The sequence below is a fragment of the Athene noctua genome, chromosome 2, assembly GCF_965140245.1.
Source record: "Athene noctua chromosome 2, bAthNoc1.hap1.1, whole genome shotgun sequence".
Taxonomy (NCBI): Eukaryota; Metazoa; Chordata; class Aves; order Strigiformes; family Strigidae; genus Athene; species Athene noctua.
In genome coordinates, this window is record NC_134038.1 from 10561016 (window position 1) to 10581137 (window position 20122).

Consider the following 20122-nt stretch of genomic DNA (forward strand, 5'->3'; position numbering starts at 1 on the left):
AATGCACAGAGGTTTCCCCCTTCTCTGTGGTTTGTCATACATCTCCTACTTCAACCTTCTTGAAATCTTTCTGTCACAGTCCTGAACTCATAAAACTTCATGGAGAACATTGAATATGCCCTCATAGGAGTGAGTATTCCAAAAATGTATGTGAGTTTACTTTAAAGAAACAGTAGTAAACACACCAGTTTGTCTAACACAGCAATTAATTTCTTACCCAGAAATTTGCAGCATTTGGGATGAAAGAACTCTGTCTGCAAAACTTCATCATCAAGACAGTCATCCCTCAAGTGAATGTCCCAGTCACTAAATTCAGGACTCTAGGCTTGTTCACGCATTTTCTTTCCAAGTCTGTGAATTTGCTTTGCTCTTCTACATATCACTGACTAACCTAACCCAGGTCAGTCCTCTGAAAGGTGAAAGACACAGGGAAGACTCACTGCAGAAGCTGAACAGATTTAACTACAAAGATTAGTGTGATCTAACCATGAATAACTAAAATTTATTAAAAAGAAAGGCATTCTGGTTGTGTTCTTTGTTTGTGGCTTCTGAGACCTGGATGTCATGATACCTACCGGATGTCCTGACAACAGAGATGCTCAACATCCCTAGAGTGGAACAGAAGCTCTACATAGCTTTTGATGTTTCTGTCCAACCCAATGAGATGAACTCTCCCTCTGCACTTCATAGGAAACCAAGACTTCTCAGTCAAGGTTCTGGACTCTTATGGGGACACCAGCTGCCTAAAATATAAGGGCCTAAGTCTTGTATTCAACTTAACATTTACTTTTAAAAATTTTGGGCACTGACTGAACCATGAACAAAATTTTAAGGACTTGTGATTTACATGAACCTGTCACCCTACTCATGTGATATTGTGCAAATCTTTCACACCTGGCAAAGGTGTATCTCTTGGAAAAATGTCCAACCTTTATCTGAAGATCCCAGGGGATGGAGAAATACTTGTGTATCTTGGAAGTCTATTCCAGTGCCTTAACACTCTTACTGTTAATTCAGTATGGCTTGTTTCTCTTTTTATTTTTCTGACTTTGAATTGCATACATTGAGTCTTGCTACGACCTATTTTTCCTAGACACAAGAACTGTCTTGTAGCCACTGCATTTCTCTGGGAATACATTTGTGTGCTTTGATCAAGCCACTTTTCAGGTTTCCTTTTGATAAAAGAAACAGATCAAGCTCATTACAAGGCTTTTTCTCTGTAAGATATTCCTTCAAATAAATTTTGAGACTAGTTTTCTGGACTGTCTCCAATTTTTCAGAATGTCTTTTAGGGCATATGTACTAGCACTGGTAGCAGTGTTCCTGGACTAAGCTCCACTAGTGTTGTGGAGGCAGATCATTACCATTCCTAATTTTTTCTCTTGATCGCTGTCCAAAGATCACATTTCTGAACATACAGTGATGACACTGTAGCACTAAAACATATTATTTGGGGGGTTTATGGTCTTGCTGTCTTGTTAGGAACACCATGCCTGCATGGTAATTGATCATTCTACCAGTCTTAGTCCTTCTGCAAATGTTTTTAACAATGGTCTCATATTTGCCTGTAAATCCTTGTCATGCCTTTTGGAAAGTAGTCGTTTCAAGACCACCCTAGAAGGATCTTCCACTAATGAGGATTACACATTCACATCTAGATTTCAGATCTAGCATTTAACTGTTTCTTACCTAGAGTTATCGTAACTCCTGAAATTAAACAGTTACTCAAACTCTTGTGTTTTGCTAAGAATTATCATCAAAGCAAAGAGATCAATTGCAGAAAGCTCGAGGCAGTTTCTTTAGATTTTAAGGAAAATCCTTGTAAATCCTTATTTACTTCTAAATAAGAGTAGTATTTTATAATCCCATATAAAGAATTTTTTTATCTGCTCTATCATCTTATATAAAACAAATATTAAAGAAGACATTATTTCACAACTTATTGAAGGATGTAATTTAGCTTAGTTTCTTGTTTCTCTTATTCTGCCTTCCTCTTTCTCATGTAATGCAGAAGCTATGAGAGCTCTGAGACTTTTTCTAAATTTCAGTTGGTTACATCAAGTATTATATGTTGATGCATATAATTAATAACAACAAATTCAGAATACTTGTATCATTACCACAGAACACTTTGAATGAAAATTAGAAGTCAATTCAATATTTCTTATAAGAAGAAATTTAATATTGTTATGTGCAGCTGATTCCCCTTTCTAATCACTCTATATTATTTGTAAAAGATTTATAGTTATTAAAGAGAAAAGTGACAGTTAGAAAGAAAGAAAGAAAAATATGTTGGCATAAAACAGAACTGAAGAAAAGATTTCCCTATATATCCATCTACTGAAAGGCCTAAACAGAAACTTAATTAATATTAATATTTTCCCTAGTCAGAAATTTTGAAGGGAGAAAGGAAATAAGATGACATTCAGTAAAATACTTAAGCCTGAAAAAGTTTCTGCTTTCATGAAGTAATAGTTATTTTTGACATTTGTTTTTCTTCTGCCATCCTACAGTGCTAGAAGTCAGCCAATACTATGATTTAAATTATTTGTCATATTTCTAGATGTATCTACACTGTGTGTAGGTTCGGTTTCAGATATGAAGAACAGGAAAGACTAAAACCCTAAATAGCGGAGCTGGCATCTGTAATCTTTTTTTGCAACAGCACCTGAGAGGTAGTCCAACAATACTGAGACCTAAAGATAAAATCAAGCCACAGCATTTTAGTTTAGATGAGTGCACAAAGACAAACACAGAGTCTTAGATTTATCCTTAATATGAAGCATTGATTCTGAAACAGAAATCTTCTCCTGAAAGATTAAAACTCTTGGGGTTTGTATAAGGATAAAATGACTGGCCTGTAAGAGACTTCATCTCTTTACTCTCATCAGTTCTTATAGGGTAAACCAGAACACCAGTGCTTCTTACTCAGAGGAACTGTAGGTGCTGAATGGAAAATTCACACTTTAATATGAGCCTTTTTACCCTTTATGTCACTAGCCCAATGTTAGTGGGAGAGTTATTTATGTAATGTGAATCACAGGCTGGTTTTGCTTATTAAACAACTGATTTTTTTATTGGGGTTTTGTTTGTTTTTTTGTGGGTTTTTTTGTTGTGGGATTTGGTTTTTTTGTTTGTTTGTTGTTTTTTTTTTTTCCTAAGAAAGGTGTTTTTTTCCTGTAACCTTGGTTAAATTCCTTCTTGGAAGATTGCAAACCTGTCAAAAATTCCTCCAACAGTCTCACTTCTGATTAGGGTTTCCAGGGTTGGAAACCAGCCTAACTAGCAGGTTGCACAAGAATGCATAATCTATAGCCCCAGTACAATACCTGCACCACCTGGTGTCAAAGAGGAAAGAACAGAGGGCATTAAAGGCTTATTTGTCTCAATAAAGACACTCCTGTTGCAGTGCTTTAACCACATTTAACCTCTGAGCTGGCAGTGCTTTGTTCTTTTGTGAAATGATCTTCAAGCACATGACCTGCAAGACTCTAGAGACTCCCTAAAAAAAACCCTGACAGTAAATAAAGGTGTGAGTTTCTTCATGCGTGTATGGATTAATTAATTATAAGAACATTGTATGTATTTATAGTAATGGGAGGGAGAGAACGCTCTTTTTGCGGTGCTTAATTCTGGGGTGTTTTCCCTCCACACCAATGTTAATAATTAATTGTCTAATACTAGTGAAAAAACAGCACTATTAAACAATGTTATTACTAAAGTTCTAGTATTTCAGATGCTAAAGAGCCCAGTAAATCATCAAAAGACTTGAATAGTCAAATAAAATTGCAGTCCACATAACACTTCTAGAAGTGGTAGTCTACAGGTATTTTATGAAAAAAGTCAGATGAAAATGACAGATTAAATAAAATTTTTATTTTCAGAACTTCTTGGTGATTTAGGAACTAAGAGTTATGTAAATCCAAACCTAAAAAAAAAAAACAACCCACCACTTTTTTTTTTACTAAATTGACATTTGAATGAAATCTAGGCTTCACAAGTATATTCTTGAGAAATGTGCACCTCACCCTTTATGTATCTGCAGTCCTAGAAATTCCCAAGGGGCAGAATTTCCATGAGGAATTGTTCCTGCCTTAGTAGGAACGAAACACACCTTGAACCTTTCTAACAGGGATTTCTGTGCCTAATATTTACAGCATAATCAACTAATTAACACTAGCTGACAAGGATTGTTTCTCACCAGACACAACAGCCACAGCTGGTTTTCTTCCACATATGGCAAGGGACAGAAGTGTTGATATAATATACTATAAACTCACGTGCCTCAGTTCCTTCTGCAGCATGAGAGACCCCAAAGCCATATTTTCCATTTCAGCTTGGAGAAGTCCTAACCACACTGCTATAGGGTATTCTAAAAAAATAAAACATTCCTTATGTGATCTGTTAAACTATGTAAAAAGAATTTCATATAGGGCTATATTTAAGTATTCCTTGATCCAGTCAGAGGATGAAAGAATGCCATATTTTTCCCTTTACATGTATAAAGAATAGAAACAGCCTTTGCAGCCATGACCCAAACCCGGTCGTCCTTTATGTCTGCATCTCCGAACTCAAGAACTTCCCTCCATCTGGCTCTGTCAAGGTCCCAGCTCTGTTTTCCAAACCAATAGAGCTGCAATAGGAGGAATTTGGACAGACTTTTCTCTCTCCAGCCCACCCCAAAACAGCCTGATGGTTAAGAGCTTTGGCCTAGACCCCATTCATACTGAGAAAGGCCTTTTATCTAAGTTTCCTATACCTTTGGCAAACATTTCAGGAACTGAGCTGTTGTACACAAAGGCCAAGTCCCTGCCTCCTCTCACTCTGGCCACCTTTTAAAAGATTTATGTGTATGATCTCTTTGTTCTGTAGTTCAGCCTCAGTAATTCCCCATCCACAATGTTCTAAATTTTGAGCTAGAAATTATAAAAATTGCAAATGTGGACTTTTCTGTGGGCTGTTCACTAGCCTGCGGGATTCCCTTCAAAAGTAGGTGAAGTGATTAATTCACCACAGGCAGAATTGACAAAGTGGCATAACTTATAAAACACAATCACTTTTTTCCGCTTGTCAGAAATTTAGCCCAAGGAAACAAGAAATATTAATGAAGTTTCTGACTGTGTCTTTCAGTAACTCGGTATTTGAGAAACTCATTTTTCCAGCTCCGCCTAATGCCAGTTTGCTTTGTTTCCTTTCCAATCATTAAGTGTGTATTTAATAAGCTTAAACATAAATCATTCATACATATGAGGTAATTATTTATGAAAAATCTGCATATTTTCTGTTGCTCTGGATTAATGTGATTTGGAAAAAAGATTTGTAATCAATTTGGCACTGAATTTGTCTAGGATTATTAATAGTTGAGTGCTTAAGTCTGCTCAATATCCCCAGGCAAAATTTCTACTGATTTCAATTGATCTCTGCAGAATTGGGCCCCTTAATCTTTCACTTGTAGCAAATGAGAAGCTGTAAACAAGGGGGAAAAAAGCCCCTATTTGTGACATGTTGAGAAATTAATTGATACCTTCAATAAATGACATTACTGAGTGAATATGGGGAGGGGTGAGAGGCTGATGTATTCTTATGTGAATGTCTGTATAATATCAGCTACCATTTACACACCCAAGGACAACTCCTGGAATCGCTTATGGGAAGGGAAAGAGGAATAGAATAAAATAAAGAGCAGATCATAATAGCCTCACAACAGGGTAAGGATTTAACACTGTAGTGTAATATTGGTGGCATCAAAATTCTTGTATGGGCATTTTCTCTTATTTAAATAATTTACTCATTTTACAGTTTCTTCACACATGTTTACAGTTTTTGTTCATTTTCATTTAGTATCATTTTGCAACTCTTAGATACTGGTGCGGTGAGATGCTTTTAGGAAGCAGGCTTGAGCTCTAGTGTGTGAGAAAAATCTTGAATGTTATTGTTATAATTTTATACCACTGAAAAGTAGGTAGGTCCTTGCAAAACTCTTGTCTCCTATTTACAGCTACAGCATGTCTATCACATTAGCCATGAACCTAACATTAATGTACTAATACAATCAGCCTGACAAATTATCTGGTCTAAATCGTAGATGTGATTAAACTATAGAATTATCAGGTGGAATCTCAGGAGATCATGCAGTCCTTCTCTGCCAAAGGCAGATACCATTAGCCCACTGTCCTTCCTGGCAGTTGTTGAATTATCTTCTTCTAGCTGAAACATTTCCAGTGCTAAAGAATCCACAGTTTACTTTTCAAATAGGTATGATGGGAAAAATAAGGGAAGAATAAAAAAGGTAAGGACAATATGGTCAGACTGTAACACATCTCATGTTGAACAGTCATAATGATTTGACTAACAGGAAAAACAAGGAAGACAAGGAGTCATGTAAGTGCTCCTTGGGGCTTCCTGTGCCAATAGAGACACCCTGACTGGCCCTTGCACTGCTCCAGAGGGACATATGTCTTATGTCATGTCTGTTAGTCCTGTGTGGGTGCCTCACATACCAAGGGGTCTTACCAATGTACCCGAAGCTAACTGTAAACAACTGAACTGCAGCCCAACCAACTACTGAGTCAGTCCCTAGGCTTCACTGACTGCATTGCATGGCTCTCCTTTGACTCTAATGGCAGCCTTAACTGCTGGCTGACATATGGACACCTATATATAGTCATCTCTGTTTGGATATCTCACCCTGTAGATGACTTTCTGGGCTTTGCAAATGAATGTAGAGGTGATGTATCACAACAAGAAAAAAACATACATTTGTGTACAGCTGAACAGATTTCCTGTGTCACACACATGCACTTCCATTTGCAAACAAACCCTCATTAGTAGGTCTTCTTATGCATTAAGGTTCTTCTTTCTTATTTTTATAAAAATCACGTCTTTTTGAAGTGGGCTGCCTTGTTCTGATGATCAGCAAATGAGGAGACATGCAGCCAGGTGACAGAGGTCTCATCTATCTTTAATGGAATCAGCACTTCAGCCAGTTTAAATAAGTCATTAAGAACCAAACAGATGCATTTTTTTTTCTGTTATAGACTATGTTCTCTAACTGTGCTGAATTAAATGTTCACTTAAAGGGCATTCCCATATCATCAGATAGGCAAGTACTACAGGTGCAAGACTGCATGATAAATGTTGCATGTAAAAATGTAATTATAATACTAAAATTTGATACTACTTGAGATCTTTCTCTTTCTTTCTTTCTTTCTTTCTTTCTTTCTTTCTTTCTTTCTTTCTTTCTTTCTTTCTCTCTTTCTTTCCCTCTTACCCTCTTTCTCTCTCTCTTTCTTTCCTGGAAATTGACTGGTTTCCCTTTTATTTTCTCTATTGTACTATGAGGTTATCAGTTGTAATGTATTTGTAGTGCATCTGAATGGAGTTAAAGTGCTGCCTTCTGTTTTACTCCACCCCAGTCAAACTGAAATGACATTATAAATGTTCCTTTTACTTTGTGGATGTAAACAAATGTCAATTAGAATATGAATCAATTGAGCGGCACTATTAGAAAAGTCAAAGAACTTTAGAATCTGTGTTTTATAATAGCTTTATCTCTTTGTGTTTTGTCTAACCAGGGAACACAGAGAGAAGCTTAAGGAAACCCACTAGCAGTTTGGCATGCACTAATTTATGCCATTGAGTCCTTGCTCCTTGTTGGTTAACTTTGTTTCATAGTTACACTCTAGAGAGGAGGAAAAAAAAAAGAAAAAGGTGGAAAGTGGGAAAGTGTGCTAAAATTGATTCTCTCATTCTTTCCATTGAGGAGGAAATATGTAAAAAATTAATGCTTCAATGGATTTTATGATACACAATTTCAGTTGCAACCATATGAAAAGTACCCAATGTTCACTTGTGTGTGTCTGCAGAGGGATTGAAGGGAAGGAGACAAGGGAAGAGCAGAGTGGCATATGAATTTTGACATCTTAGAAGCCTGACTTTGGTCTTGAATTTCCTGTGAAACTTGGGCAGCTAGGCATCACATTCCAAGAGCCAGCAATGGTATTAGCTGGAGAGTAAGCCAAAGCTTGAAACACAGTCAGCTCTTACTGATGGTTTAAGGAGATTTTTGGGTGAATCAGCTTACTTTGGCCCTGTGCCCAGAGCAGATTTTACCCTTTCTGGCATCCTTGAAGCTTCAGCTGACTTCTGCAAAGACTTTGAGTGCAATTGTGTAGGTTCTCTGTGCCACTCTAGGGTTTGTAAAGACTTCCCTGAGGTTGACTACAAAGCTTTATTCTTCCTAGGCAAAATCTTGAATAATAACCTGAAGCCTGTTCATTTGGCTAGTACTCAATTCCTGAGGCACAGTCAGTGTTCATGTTTGCTCCTATGTCCTACTTAAAGTTTTCTCTTCCCCAGTGGCTTTGGTGTATCTCTGCTCCTCTGATTAATGCAGCCTCCACCACAGGTTGACAGAAAGTGAAGAGAAAAGTTAAAATAAAAACCACAGGGCAAATTTTACTGTCGTATAATGAACCAGTTTTGAAAATTACTATCCTACTCCCCAGTAATGAGTGGTCTTCATTTTAATATTCTGTCATTGGAGTTTTTACCGATTGAGTGTTAATACTGCACTTATTATTTTAATGATTCTCTATCATAAAAACAATTCTCTGACTCAACTTTTGATACTGTCTGCCCCTAGACACTTGCAGCTCTGTCTTTAAATTATTATGCTCCCTGTTCCTGTGCATTACTTGTTTCCTGTGAGTGCCAAGCCAGCAGAATACCCTGGGAAATTTTACAGCTAGTCTTGAGCTCACTTGTTTTTCTTGTCTGGGAACTGCAAAAGTTTTAGTAATTCAGGTCACTAGCAAAGGACCTTCTAAAATAATGATCCAATTACACAGTAATACGCTATTTCAGTATATAAGGATACTGTTAATATATATTTAAGAAAAGAAAGTCAGTATTTTATCTTACGGTAAAGGATGTCTCTACCTGGATGCCAAATAAACGTCATTTCCCCAGTGTACAAGTCTAATGCAAGGCACTTTCTTTGATACCCTTGGTATGCAGATACTGGATTAGCTCCTACAACTGTTGGGATTTCTTGAGAGTGACAATGGAAACTTTAAGTGGGGATGGATTATCAGTGGCAAGAAAGAGGTTTTTCATTTATTTCCAGTGTAAAAAAAGAGACAGAAAGGATGCCCTGGAGGAATATAGTCTAAAATGGGTTATTCATTATCTCGGCTGGTGTTTCTGAATCCTTGGCCTACCTTCTAGCCTAACTTTGATAAAACCTTTATCACCATCAGCAAGGACATCTCTGACTAGCATAACACAGAAATCACTATAACCTTTTTTACTGAAAATGCAAAGGTATTTTATTTAAAACATAAAATAAATTGTACCAGACAACATTCAACAACATGTGTTAATTTGTTTTTTTCAGTATTTTTTTCAACCACTTTCACATTCACCTTAAAATAGTGAAAAAATAACTGCAAGTCTTTTCTTTCTTTTTGATACCTTTACATATAGGAACATCATTGTCTCAGAATAAAGATCCTGGGGGACTGTTATTACTGTGTGTCGGGACTCCCAGAACCTCGCCAGGACCACGCCCACTGCTGCGTTGAAATGGGGCTCAGCATGATCAAAACTATCAGGTAGTGTTGATTTTCTTCCTTCTTCTTCTTCTTTTATTGTTTCTGACAGTCTCCTGAACTTCTTATCTGAGAATGCTATTACTGGACAAGTAATTCTTATGGGAGTTCAGAGACCTCAGGATTATCACTATAAAAAGGGCAGGACTTTTTCAATCCATGTAATGTGTGGGAACAAATAAATGCATTTTATTAACCTGTGCTATTTCAGAGCATATAACACAACAGCTGTGTGTGCATTGTGAGTGATCAGTTTCACAGTTCTTAACAGTTCTCACTTTGTACTGCTGCCATTTTTAAGAGGAGGTTGAGGAGGAGGAGGAGGAGACTGAATTGCTTTCTCTAATCCCTTTAATAAAATAAACCAACAATATAAAATCTAGACAGCTGTGACAATATTTCAGCTTGGAAACTAATGCATAGACAAACTCATAAGCACTAAGATTTGCCAGATGAGCAAATTTTACTTGTTAAATTAAGTTGGTGCTTAAATCCACAAGCACTGGAAGTGTTTTAACTAAGCAGTGTGTTCTCATCATGTAAATATAGTTGTGTTGCTGATAGATTATTATATTTTGATGCAATTAGGATTAAGAATAACGATGTTTCAGCGGTCTGTGAATAGAGCTAGTCCAATAATTTATCATGGCAGTAGCTGACATCTAATACTCCAAAAGAGGATTTTGACATCTTTTTTATCCTCTATATCAATGTTGCCAAGTTCCTCTTTCTAAATTCTTCTTCTGTTTCTGTCTTCCTTAGAACACTGTTGCCTAACCCAAGCGCTCCCTTCATTCCATGGATGTTTTGCTGTCCAATCTCTTCACCTGCTTATTTTCTAGACTGCTTTGTCCGTTTTATCTGAATGTGTATCATTACGTGCATCAGACAGTTAACACATACTGCAGCTCCATTACTGAGATCCTAATAGAGAAAGAATTTGACAAAAATTAATTAATGGGAAATGTAACTGAATAATGATTATGTAACAATGATCTCTAAGAAGGTTAGATTCAATTATCACAGACTAAATGTTGCACAAAGTAATCAATATTTTGCTTCTGGAATTCCCATAGTGAAAATGAAACATGAATTAGAGAACACAGAGATGAAAAAATCTGCCAGCATTGTTAAAAATTCTTGGAGACACACAACATATCATTTGCATTTGCTTGGCAAAATCACCTTCAGCAAACCCATTGTAAGGTGTTTTTTTTTTAAGATAGTAAATTTTTCTGAATCTTTTTTACACCTGTGGAAGCCTCTAGCACTCCAGTGCCCTTTTATGAGCCAGGTCTCAAAGGCAGTAGCCCAGTAGAAATGATACTGTATTTTTTAATATCTTAAATGACAGTTATATTCAGTAGGAGCTGGGAAACCAAAGTCCATTAGGATTTGGGTCATCCCAGGCTAATTCAGTTCAGATTGCCTCCAATTTATTTGATAATCTCAGTACCTGAATTTCTGTCCATTCAATGAGCAGGGTTTTCTGTACAGGTGTTTTATGTTATTTATTTTAATCTGTGTTTGTATAGTTCACAGGGAGGACCAGTCGTTCCACGGGATATTACAACTACTTCAGTTCACATTTCTGAGAGAATGTGGAGTTACTACAGTCCATTAATTAGAACTTAAATTAGTAGATATGTCTTACAGTTAAAATTTTTTTTAAAAAAACCCAACACTCATTTAGAAAACTGAACTTCAATTATACTGATCATTGCAGAATTTGATCAGATCTAAAACCTGTTAGAAATTACATTTTGATAATCAAAATTTTTTTTATCTTCATCTGAAGATTTCACAAAATAAATATTTTGTATGTTCAAAACAACAGGGAGATGATCCAGGAGATGAGAAACTATCATTCAGACTTCACAGTTACATTGAAGTTATATAGACGAACTCAAAGCCTTCTTGCAAGTCCAAGGATCTTTACAGGAAACTTCAAAAAATTTCACTACTCATAAATCTTACATAAACAGTTATTTATTTCCTTCTTACAGAGTTATATCTTAGCTTTTAACTCTTGGCTACATTTTAGCTCAAGCACTTAGCCTAGCTTAAGAATTAGACATTAAAGCAAAACCTGGGATTTATGCTACAACATCCCACCTATAATTGGGATTTAGGCGCCTGTATCATGGAGAACAATACAGGTACTTCTGCAACTCCTCATTCTTGTACTAGTTGAAGTTCTTTATGCAATTAATGTAGAAGGAAGTTTTAAATTAGGCAGACCAGTTTTTCCCCTGCACATCCTCCAAGATTCCCATTCTCTCCATTGACAAGAGGTAGTTGGTAATGTTGCGAGTATCAGCACCAAGTATCAACACCTCACCTCTGGTGAGGCAGGACCCAGAAATCTACTTCATTCAGTAATGAATAAAGGTTTCATTCCTGAATTTTCCTTCTAGTCTTCTTGATGACTGCACAATCAGTGGGAATTGATCAAGAATGTCAAATCTATTCATTACACAACAAGTGAAATAAATCTACATGGACAGATTGACTCACAAGGGACTTGTGACTGTTTTTATACAGCTCATATCCATACAGTTAAAGTATTAATTTATTGTTAATTGAGACTCTACAACTTGATCTTAAGATCATACACTAAGGATCTGGACTTGAGTCTTGTTGCTCCACTTTTCTCTTTGCTGATGCAAGGAACTGTTCAGAACTCAACAAAACAATCCAAGATCATTATTTTCTCTGTACTGATTTTTTGCATCACTCTGTCTTGTTACAAATGTTATACAAGAAAAGCTATTATTGTTTTTCCAATCTGTCTTCCAGTACTGTGGACACTTAAAAATTGAGTACAATTGAAACACAACTTTCAGCCATGGGAAGGTTCCATGAAATGTGTTATTTGCTCCAAAACAAGGAAGTGTTGCCCCATCGCATTTGTGCATGGGCAAGAATACTAACTTTGGCTGTCTTGCAAAACCCAACCGCCTGTAAACTATAGCTGCAGTTGGAAATGCAAATTCCAATGCAAAGAATAATCTCTTCATGTGGTGTTCATTTAGTCAGCTAGTTCTCATATCTTTTCACATGCAGCATAACTCTGTATTTAAAACTGTATTAAATTTTATCGTATTAATGCCTAGATGTACTGACTGTTGGTAGAAACGAGATACTAGTGGAATGTTTAGTCATCAGATGATAATGTTTCATTTTAAGTTATCACCCAAGCTAAATGGGTGTCAGAGGTAACACTGAGAAACTAGATCTGCCATTGCTCTTACCTACAAGAAAGAGCAGCCATTTTATTGCTATGTCTGTATGGGGAAGGAATGATTTGTAAGAAGAAGGCAGTGAGAAGAATACATCAGTTTTTTCATTGCATGTAAATGAAATTCCAAAGCCATGCTGGAGTGCCAGATGGATGGAATTATGGATGGGATATATGATAAAATTCAAGGCAGGGATATTTATTTGCTGAAAGTCAAATATAGAATATGAGCTTAAGACCTAACAATAAAATGAGGTTAGATCTGGTGAGACAATAATTTCCTCACAAATATATTAAGATGGATGTTAAAGAAGATAAGGGAAAGATACCATATGTAAAAGTAATTCTGAATGGAAATAATTTCTAAATATCACATTATGTTTCAGAAATAGATTAGCATGCTTGTTCACTGGGGTTTTCTGTTCTTTGGGTTGGACTGTAAGGAGAGGGATAACTACATAAAGCAAAGTGAGGAAAGTTCAGAGTGAAAGTGAGTAAAGAAGAAAGGATGGGAAGCATGAAAGTCAGAAGTAGAGGAAGGACTGTGAAAAGAGGTGAAGGAAATAGTCTTTAAGAGGAGGAGAGACTACTTCCAAAGTGCAAATTATAGAGCATAGTCTGTCAATGTCAAGACCAAGATGAATCTTGATGTAGTGGCTTCATTTTAAAAAGCTTGCTAAATATTTTTATAAAGGTGCAGGGAAAAGTCAGAAAAATAATTTGTGAAGCAGAAGTGCTTTTAAAATAAGAAAATTGTGAAACTTGATCTGTTTAGCTGAGCAAGCAAAATGATTAAGACATCTGTTAGCAGCACATAAAAAATTTTATGGTCAGAAAACACTAGATTTAAAAATGGGTGATGGTATTACTAAGAGAAATGATGGCTTTTCTGTTCCTCGGTATTTTAAAATCAAAACTGAATTTCTTCCTAGAATAAGTATTTCCATCATGTACAAGTTACTGGAATACAAACAGGCATGAGTGGGTAAAATGTACCAGCCCGTGTGACACGATGTATTGAGGTGGACGATGTAACTGTCCCTTCTGCTCTTCAGCTTGGGACACAGTGGCAGTGTAAGTGACAGGACCTGCCTTCACAGCAAGAGCTGCTGCTTTCACCACCACCTTCTCAAATGTCCTTATCCCTTAAATCCCTGTGACTGGGAAGAGAGAGGAGAGGGAGATTGTGTGAGACCCAGCTCCTCAAGGATGTACTCACATGATATAATGATGGAAAGCCCACAACAATCCACATAACAGTGGAAAATCAAACAAACCTTTATGCTGGTGTATTTGTTTGGTAAGTCAAGGAGTTCTGAGTGGTTTCATCTGTTGGATTATTTCCCACTAAAATACCAGCTGAAAGAGTAATTTTCATGACAGACAAAATAATTCCAGCATACAATGTAAACTAAACTCCAGAAATCAGATAACAGCTTGTCTTCATTAAAACTCTGTAATTAACTGCTAATATTAGCATCAATTCATGAGAGGGAAGGAAAAAAAAAAAAAACAAAAACAAAACACCACAACACAAAACTAAACAAAACACACACACACAAAAAAACACCCAAACAAACAAACAAAAAAAAACACCAACCAAAAAAGCCCCAAAACACTACAACTATTTCAGATGATCTCAGTGACTGACCTGGCAAGTTTCCTGCCTTTAGCTTGGAAAAATTGCGTTTAACTTCAGCTGTTGCATATTAAAAATAATTCATGAAGTGATCAATGCTCGTTAAAAAAGTTAATCAGGCAGTGAAACATCCAGGGATTGCTTTCATATTCCACGATTCATGAATAATTATTTAATTATATAATAATTAAATAATATAACGGATCCAGTTCTGGATTCCTTCCACAGATTGTTTCTTCTATAATGTACAAGACTCAGCCTACGAAAAAACTGCTGCTTACCTTCATTTCTGTGTGGTGGTGGAAAGGGACATTGCAAGATATTCACAAGTTCAGCCAGCACTTTTCAGACAGGCCAGAGAGTGAATAGGTTTCACAGTGGGACTTGATCACATTGTCACCTCCATGTGTCCATTTCAGCCACTAACTGCAAATGAACAGAGCGTCAGGGCAGTATATCTTTCCCTGTTTGTGCTGTTGGCTGACAATATGAATTGAAATGGGTAGAGATTAAGAGATTCTTGTACCTCTGAGACATCTTTCTTTTGAATGTGCCACCAAATATAGTCAAAGCTATATTGGCAAGATGGCATGGGAGTGTATATAATTATATAGCTTTTTATAACAGTTTTCAGATGAAAAAGCAGACTTCTGATAATACTGTTTGTAGTCTCTTGTGCTATATTAGTTTCTTGCCTCTCAGTGCAGGCAGATATAAGAAATAAGAATACAGTAGTGTTTTAACTCTGTCCATGTTGCTATAGTATCCATCTGAACTCAGAGCAAGTCAGTTATATTAATGATAAGTCTGATGATATGAAACTTCTCCAGACAATAGTTTCTGCTGACATTGGAACTCAGCTCTAATTCCAAGGTAAACTCACCCTGGAGCTATTTTAAACTGGTTTCTTGGGACAATACCTTAAATTGTAAATTCAATGCTGTGTAAAGTCCATCTACAAGTGTCACATCCTGTGAGTCATATTACCTGAGCTGTGTTCTTTGAACTATTTTGTAGTTTAGTACATCCTATTACCTAGCTTTTTAAAAATAATGGATATCTCCTTCACAAGCATGACACCGTTCCCAGAGTCACACCAAAAAGAGCACTTCCCTCAGTTCACCTACTACCCTCTCAGGTCAGCACCAAAAATCATTTGAGTTCCTTTAGGAAAATTCCACATATATGTTGAGTCCAACCCAAAAATTCTCTGTGTAATTGAACCTTAGGATCATAGGACAGTCCAGTTTGGAGGGGTCACCAGGAGATCACTATTCCAACCTTGTGCTCAAAGCAGGGTCAGATAAGACCCTTATTTACTTCCGCCAGAATACATAGACTTTTCTATTACATCTGCACAAGGATGATAATGGCTGTCTTGATGGGTAAATTAAACAGCCCCAGGGAATGTTAACTATCACCAGGAAAAAGTGGCACAGACTGTCCAACTCTATTCTTCTGAACTTTTTGCTTCCAAAACCAGGCAGTTGCATTCAAATTACCTACTGGAAATGGTCTTCATCACATATAAGCTGCTGAACCTGAGAATGGGCTGTGAGAGAGATAGTTGACCAGAAAAAAAAAAAAAACAAAAAAAAAAAACCCACAACATTCTGGGGCTGTTTTAAGTATCTCAAAGTATAGACAAAACCTGGCAGAGTTAAACGGGTCAGCACAGATGTAGCCAGTATGTCACTGTCTGGACGTACAAGGTGTGAATTCCAGGGCATTCAGATTTTTGGCAGCTACAGGAAAGGTTGAAAAGCAGATTTATAACTTTTGGCTCACCTTCTACATGCAAATAGGAAAGCCTCTGATTAACAGCACAGAAATCAAATACCCATCAAAGAATGCTGGCCAGAAGGAAACGCCAAGATCCAATTAAAATCAATTAAATTTTTATCACTGACTTGACTGAAATAAGATGAAGAGCATGAATAGCATCAGTCACAGTCGCCTCATCCTGGATAGGATATCAGACAGCTTGTGAGGTAAACAGGGCTGCTTTACAGATCATCAATAATGCATCTTCATGCATGTGCTTTGTCTAAGTGTTTGTGAAAGCCTGTAAACTGGTTGAAGCAAATAATACATTTTATTTTTTTAAATTAGAAGCTTCACTGATGAATAAATTTAAGAGACAGAAGAACTAAAAAATGTGGAACACTTAAGCTTATACAAAATGAACACTTTTAATTTTTTCAGTATGTAGTACATGATACTATTTATGAGAAGGGGGTTTTTTTGAATAAATGAGTACTACTGTTACTGATGAAGATGATCCAGGGCTTTTTGTTTCAAAGTTTTTCATTTTTTTTCCCTGTAGCAGTATATAGACCTACTGAAGTGTGTGGTAGCATGACTGTTAGGGATTTTGATTTGACCATGATGAAGTCCTCTTCTCTACATAATTCAGAAATCTGTTTCACTCCCCATCGCTCCAAATTTTTAAGAAAAATAATAATTTCTTGGCTTTTTACATAACCCATTTTTAAACTACAGCCATTTATTCTTTATACGATTTAAAACCATACATCAGAAGTTTTGTGAAAACTAATGTCTCTACAAATGGGTTTTCAACAGCTCTGCTCTCAGTCTTGTGTTACAAATAATAAAAAAATGGAAGCAAGACTAGATTGCTGTTGTGCTTTAATTCATGTTCTGGACAGGGTTTGTTTAAATATATCTCAGACTGTCCGTGGCTCAATTCATTCAGGTCCCCTCAAGCAATTAGTTTTCTACCTGTCAATGTAAAAACACATTTCTGTGAAGGGCAAATAAGAGGAGGATGTAAAGATAGGGCCCTGTAGGTGCACCAACACTGCAGCAGACAGAAAAACACAACAATCCTCGGTCAAAGGATGCAGGCAGCTAGCCAGATCCACACTGAGTGCATCTGAAGACCTGAGATCAAATATCACCTGAGCAGCACACAGGAAGAAGTTGCTGGGAGACTGAAAGACAACAGATAAGGCGAGGGGGATAGGACCTTGATTAGAGTCTGCAGTGTCATGCAGGAGGTGGTGTGAACAGCACAGCTATGCAAAGTTTTGAACAAATGCAGAAGTCCTATATGTCTGTCTGAGGATGCTGAAGACTTTTCAGGGCATTTACCGCATTTTTATTACAAAGGAAAAGTTAAAATCCAGCAATCCTTAGTAAACACTGTAAATAGAGGGATGCATTGCTCAGTTGCACCATCATTTGTACCTAGTCTCTCCAATAAGATCTATGTGTATTAGTTCCCATATAGGGTACAAATACAAGATTATAATTTATAGTATTTTAAAATTAGAATGGAATGTAATGTAATGTAATGTAATGGAATGGAATGGAATAGAATAGAATAGAATAGAATAGAATAGAATAGAATAGAATAGAATAGAATAGAATAGAATAGAATAGAATATTTCAGTTGGAAGGAACCTACAATGATCTTCTAGTCCAACTGCCTGACCAATTCAGGGCTGACCAAAAGTTAAAGCATGTTATTAAGGGCATTGTCCAAATGCTTCTTAAACAGTGACAGGCTTGGGGCATGGACCACCTCTCTAGGAAGCCTGTTCCAGTGTCTGACCACCCTCTCAGTAAAGAAGTGCTTCCTAATGTCCCTGGTGCAGCTTTGATCCATTCCCACATGTCCTGTCACTGGATCCCAGGGAGAAGAGCTCAGCGCATCCCTCTCCCCTTCCCCTCCTCAGGAGGCTGGAGAGAGCAATGAGGTTCCCCCTCAGCCTCCTTCTCTCCAAACCAGACAAGCCCAAAGCCCTCAGCCGCCCCTCACAGGACATCCCTTCCAGCCCTGTCACCAGCTTTGTTGCCCTCCTCCGGATGCATTCAAGGACCTTCACACCCTTCTTGCACCGTGGGGCCCAGCGCTGCACCCAGTGTTCAAGGTGAGGCCGCACCAACGCTGGGTACAGCAGGATCATCACCTCTCTTGACCAGGCGGTTTCGCTGTGTTTGACCCACCCCAGGGTGCGGTTTGCTCTCTGGGCTGCCGGGGCACACTGCTGGCTCACACTGAGCCTGCTGCCCACTGGCACCCCCAGGTCCCTTTCTGCAGGGCTGCTCTCCAGCCACTCCTCTCCCAGTTTAGACTTGTGCCCAGCGTTACTACATCCTCTGTGCAGAACCCAGCATCTGGACTTGTTAAATTTCATCCCTTTGTAATTATATTGTATTATATTAATATAATTTTGCTGCTAGATAACACTGAATTAAACAGCTCAGCTGAAAAGGGTTAAATATTTATGTGGATGAGGATTTGGACTTCATATAAATATGGAAAATGGATTCAAACCCTTATGTTTCAGGGGATGAGGAAACCATTAATGGCACATGGTTAAGAAGACATTTATCTTTTTCATGTTGTTGCTTTCTCACTGATGACAATCAGATACCAGACAAGATAATCAAGTATCTAAATGATACAGCCTAATTAGGTATGCTAATTCTCTTGGGATTTAGAAACAAGTTTTAAATTCGTGTAACTGATTTTTCATTTAAATTACTTTTATTTTTTCAAGTTTATCAAGTAGTGAAAACATTCAAGTTTGCTCTTTTGAATGATTGCATAAAAAGCTGGGTCTTTTGATGGTCAAATATAGCTTCAATTTGAAATTAAAGAGGAACCAGATCCCTTTTTACAAGATGCTCTCCAGCCACTACTCTCTCAGTTTAGGCTTGTGCCCAGTGTTACTCTGCCTGGCATTAGGACTTGCTATATTCCATGCCATTGGTGATCGTCCAATGCTAGTGTTTGTCCAATGTTAGATACGAATATTTATTAGCAATATAATACTATAGTACTTAAAATCTAAATTGGTCTAATAGACTGTGTGTGTATATGTATAGAGTTATTACGTAAATATATGCTATTAGACCAATTTATTAAACTTAGGGTCCTCTTATTGTGTGCATTTTTCAATGAAAAGCTTTTTGCTCAATTATTCCTCTGGAGCCAATTTGCTTTTTACTTCAAGATAAGGAAATCAGACATAAAATGAGAAATAATTATCTTAGTCTGAACAAAAGAAAAGACAGACTGGGGAAACGATCATGTGGGGAGCTGTGTGATAATTCCTCTGACAGCTCTGTGTGTTAGTTTAGATATTTTTGCAGCATATCCATAAAAATTATTCAAAACACATTACAAATTACAGTGCTTTCACTTAGCTGTTCTCATAGCCTTTAAGGCAGTACTTCAGTGTGGAGGCATTGTTTCCATGTCCCATCTTCCAGAGACAAGTGATTGTTTAATTTTGATATTTCAAGCCCTCTTGCTTGCAAAGCAATAAAGAAATTTGTAAATGAAAACTATAAACTCAGAGTATCAGAATGGAGATATATCCATTCACAAAGCTTCTTTTTTATTACTTTATGATTAACATTTAAAAATGTCTTCCTCTTAAATATCTGAAATAACTTCTTGATACAGTGAACAGATCTTGTTTTAGGCAAACAGCAGCACTAGGACTTATAGGCATGCTTTTCTCCAAGGTTTCAGAATATACAGGAATGGGAAATAAAGATTCATTGCTTATTTTCAGTTCCACACATTTTTATATGACTAGTTTCTCTCAATTTTAAAACTATTCTTTCTTTTTTTCCCCCACAAACTGAATTGAT

The 20122-nt window shown here is 37.0% G+C and overlaps 1 protein-coding gene across 2 annotated transcripts in view; it reads left to right on the forward strand.

The window, feature by feature from the left end:
- The window catches only part of ADCY8 (adenylate cyclase 8), a 134292-nt gene that overhangs the window by 59147 nt on the left and 55023 nt on the right, over positions 1-20122 (forward strand). For both annotated transcript variants that reach the window (XM_074898423.1, XM_074898425.1), the window contains exon 5: positions 9487-9614. In XM_074898423.1, the coding sequence (XP_074754524.1) occupies positions 9487-9614 (128 nt within the window). The remainder of the gene's footprint in view (positions 1-9486; positions 9615-20122) is intronic.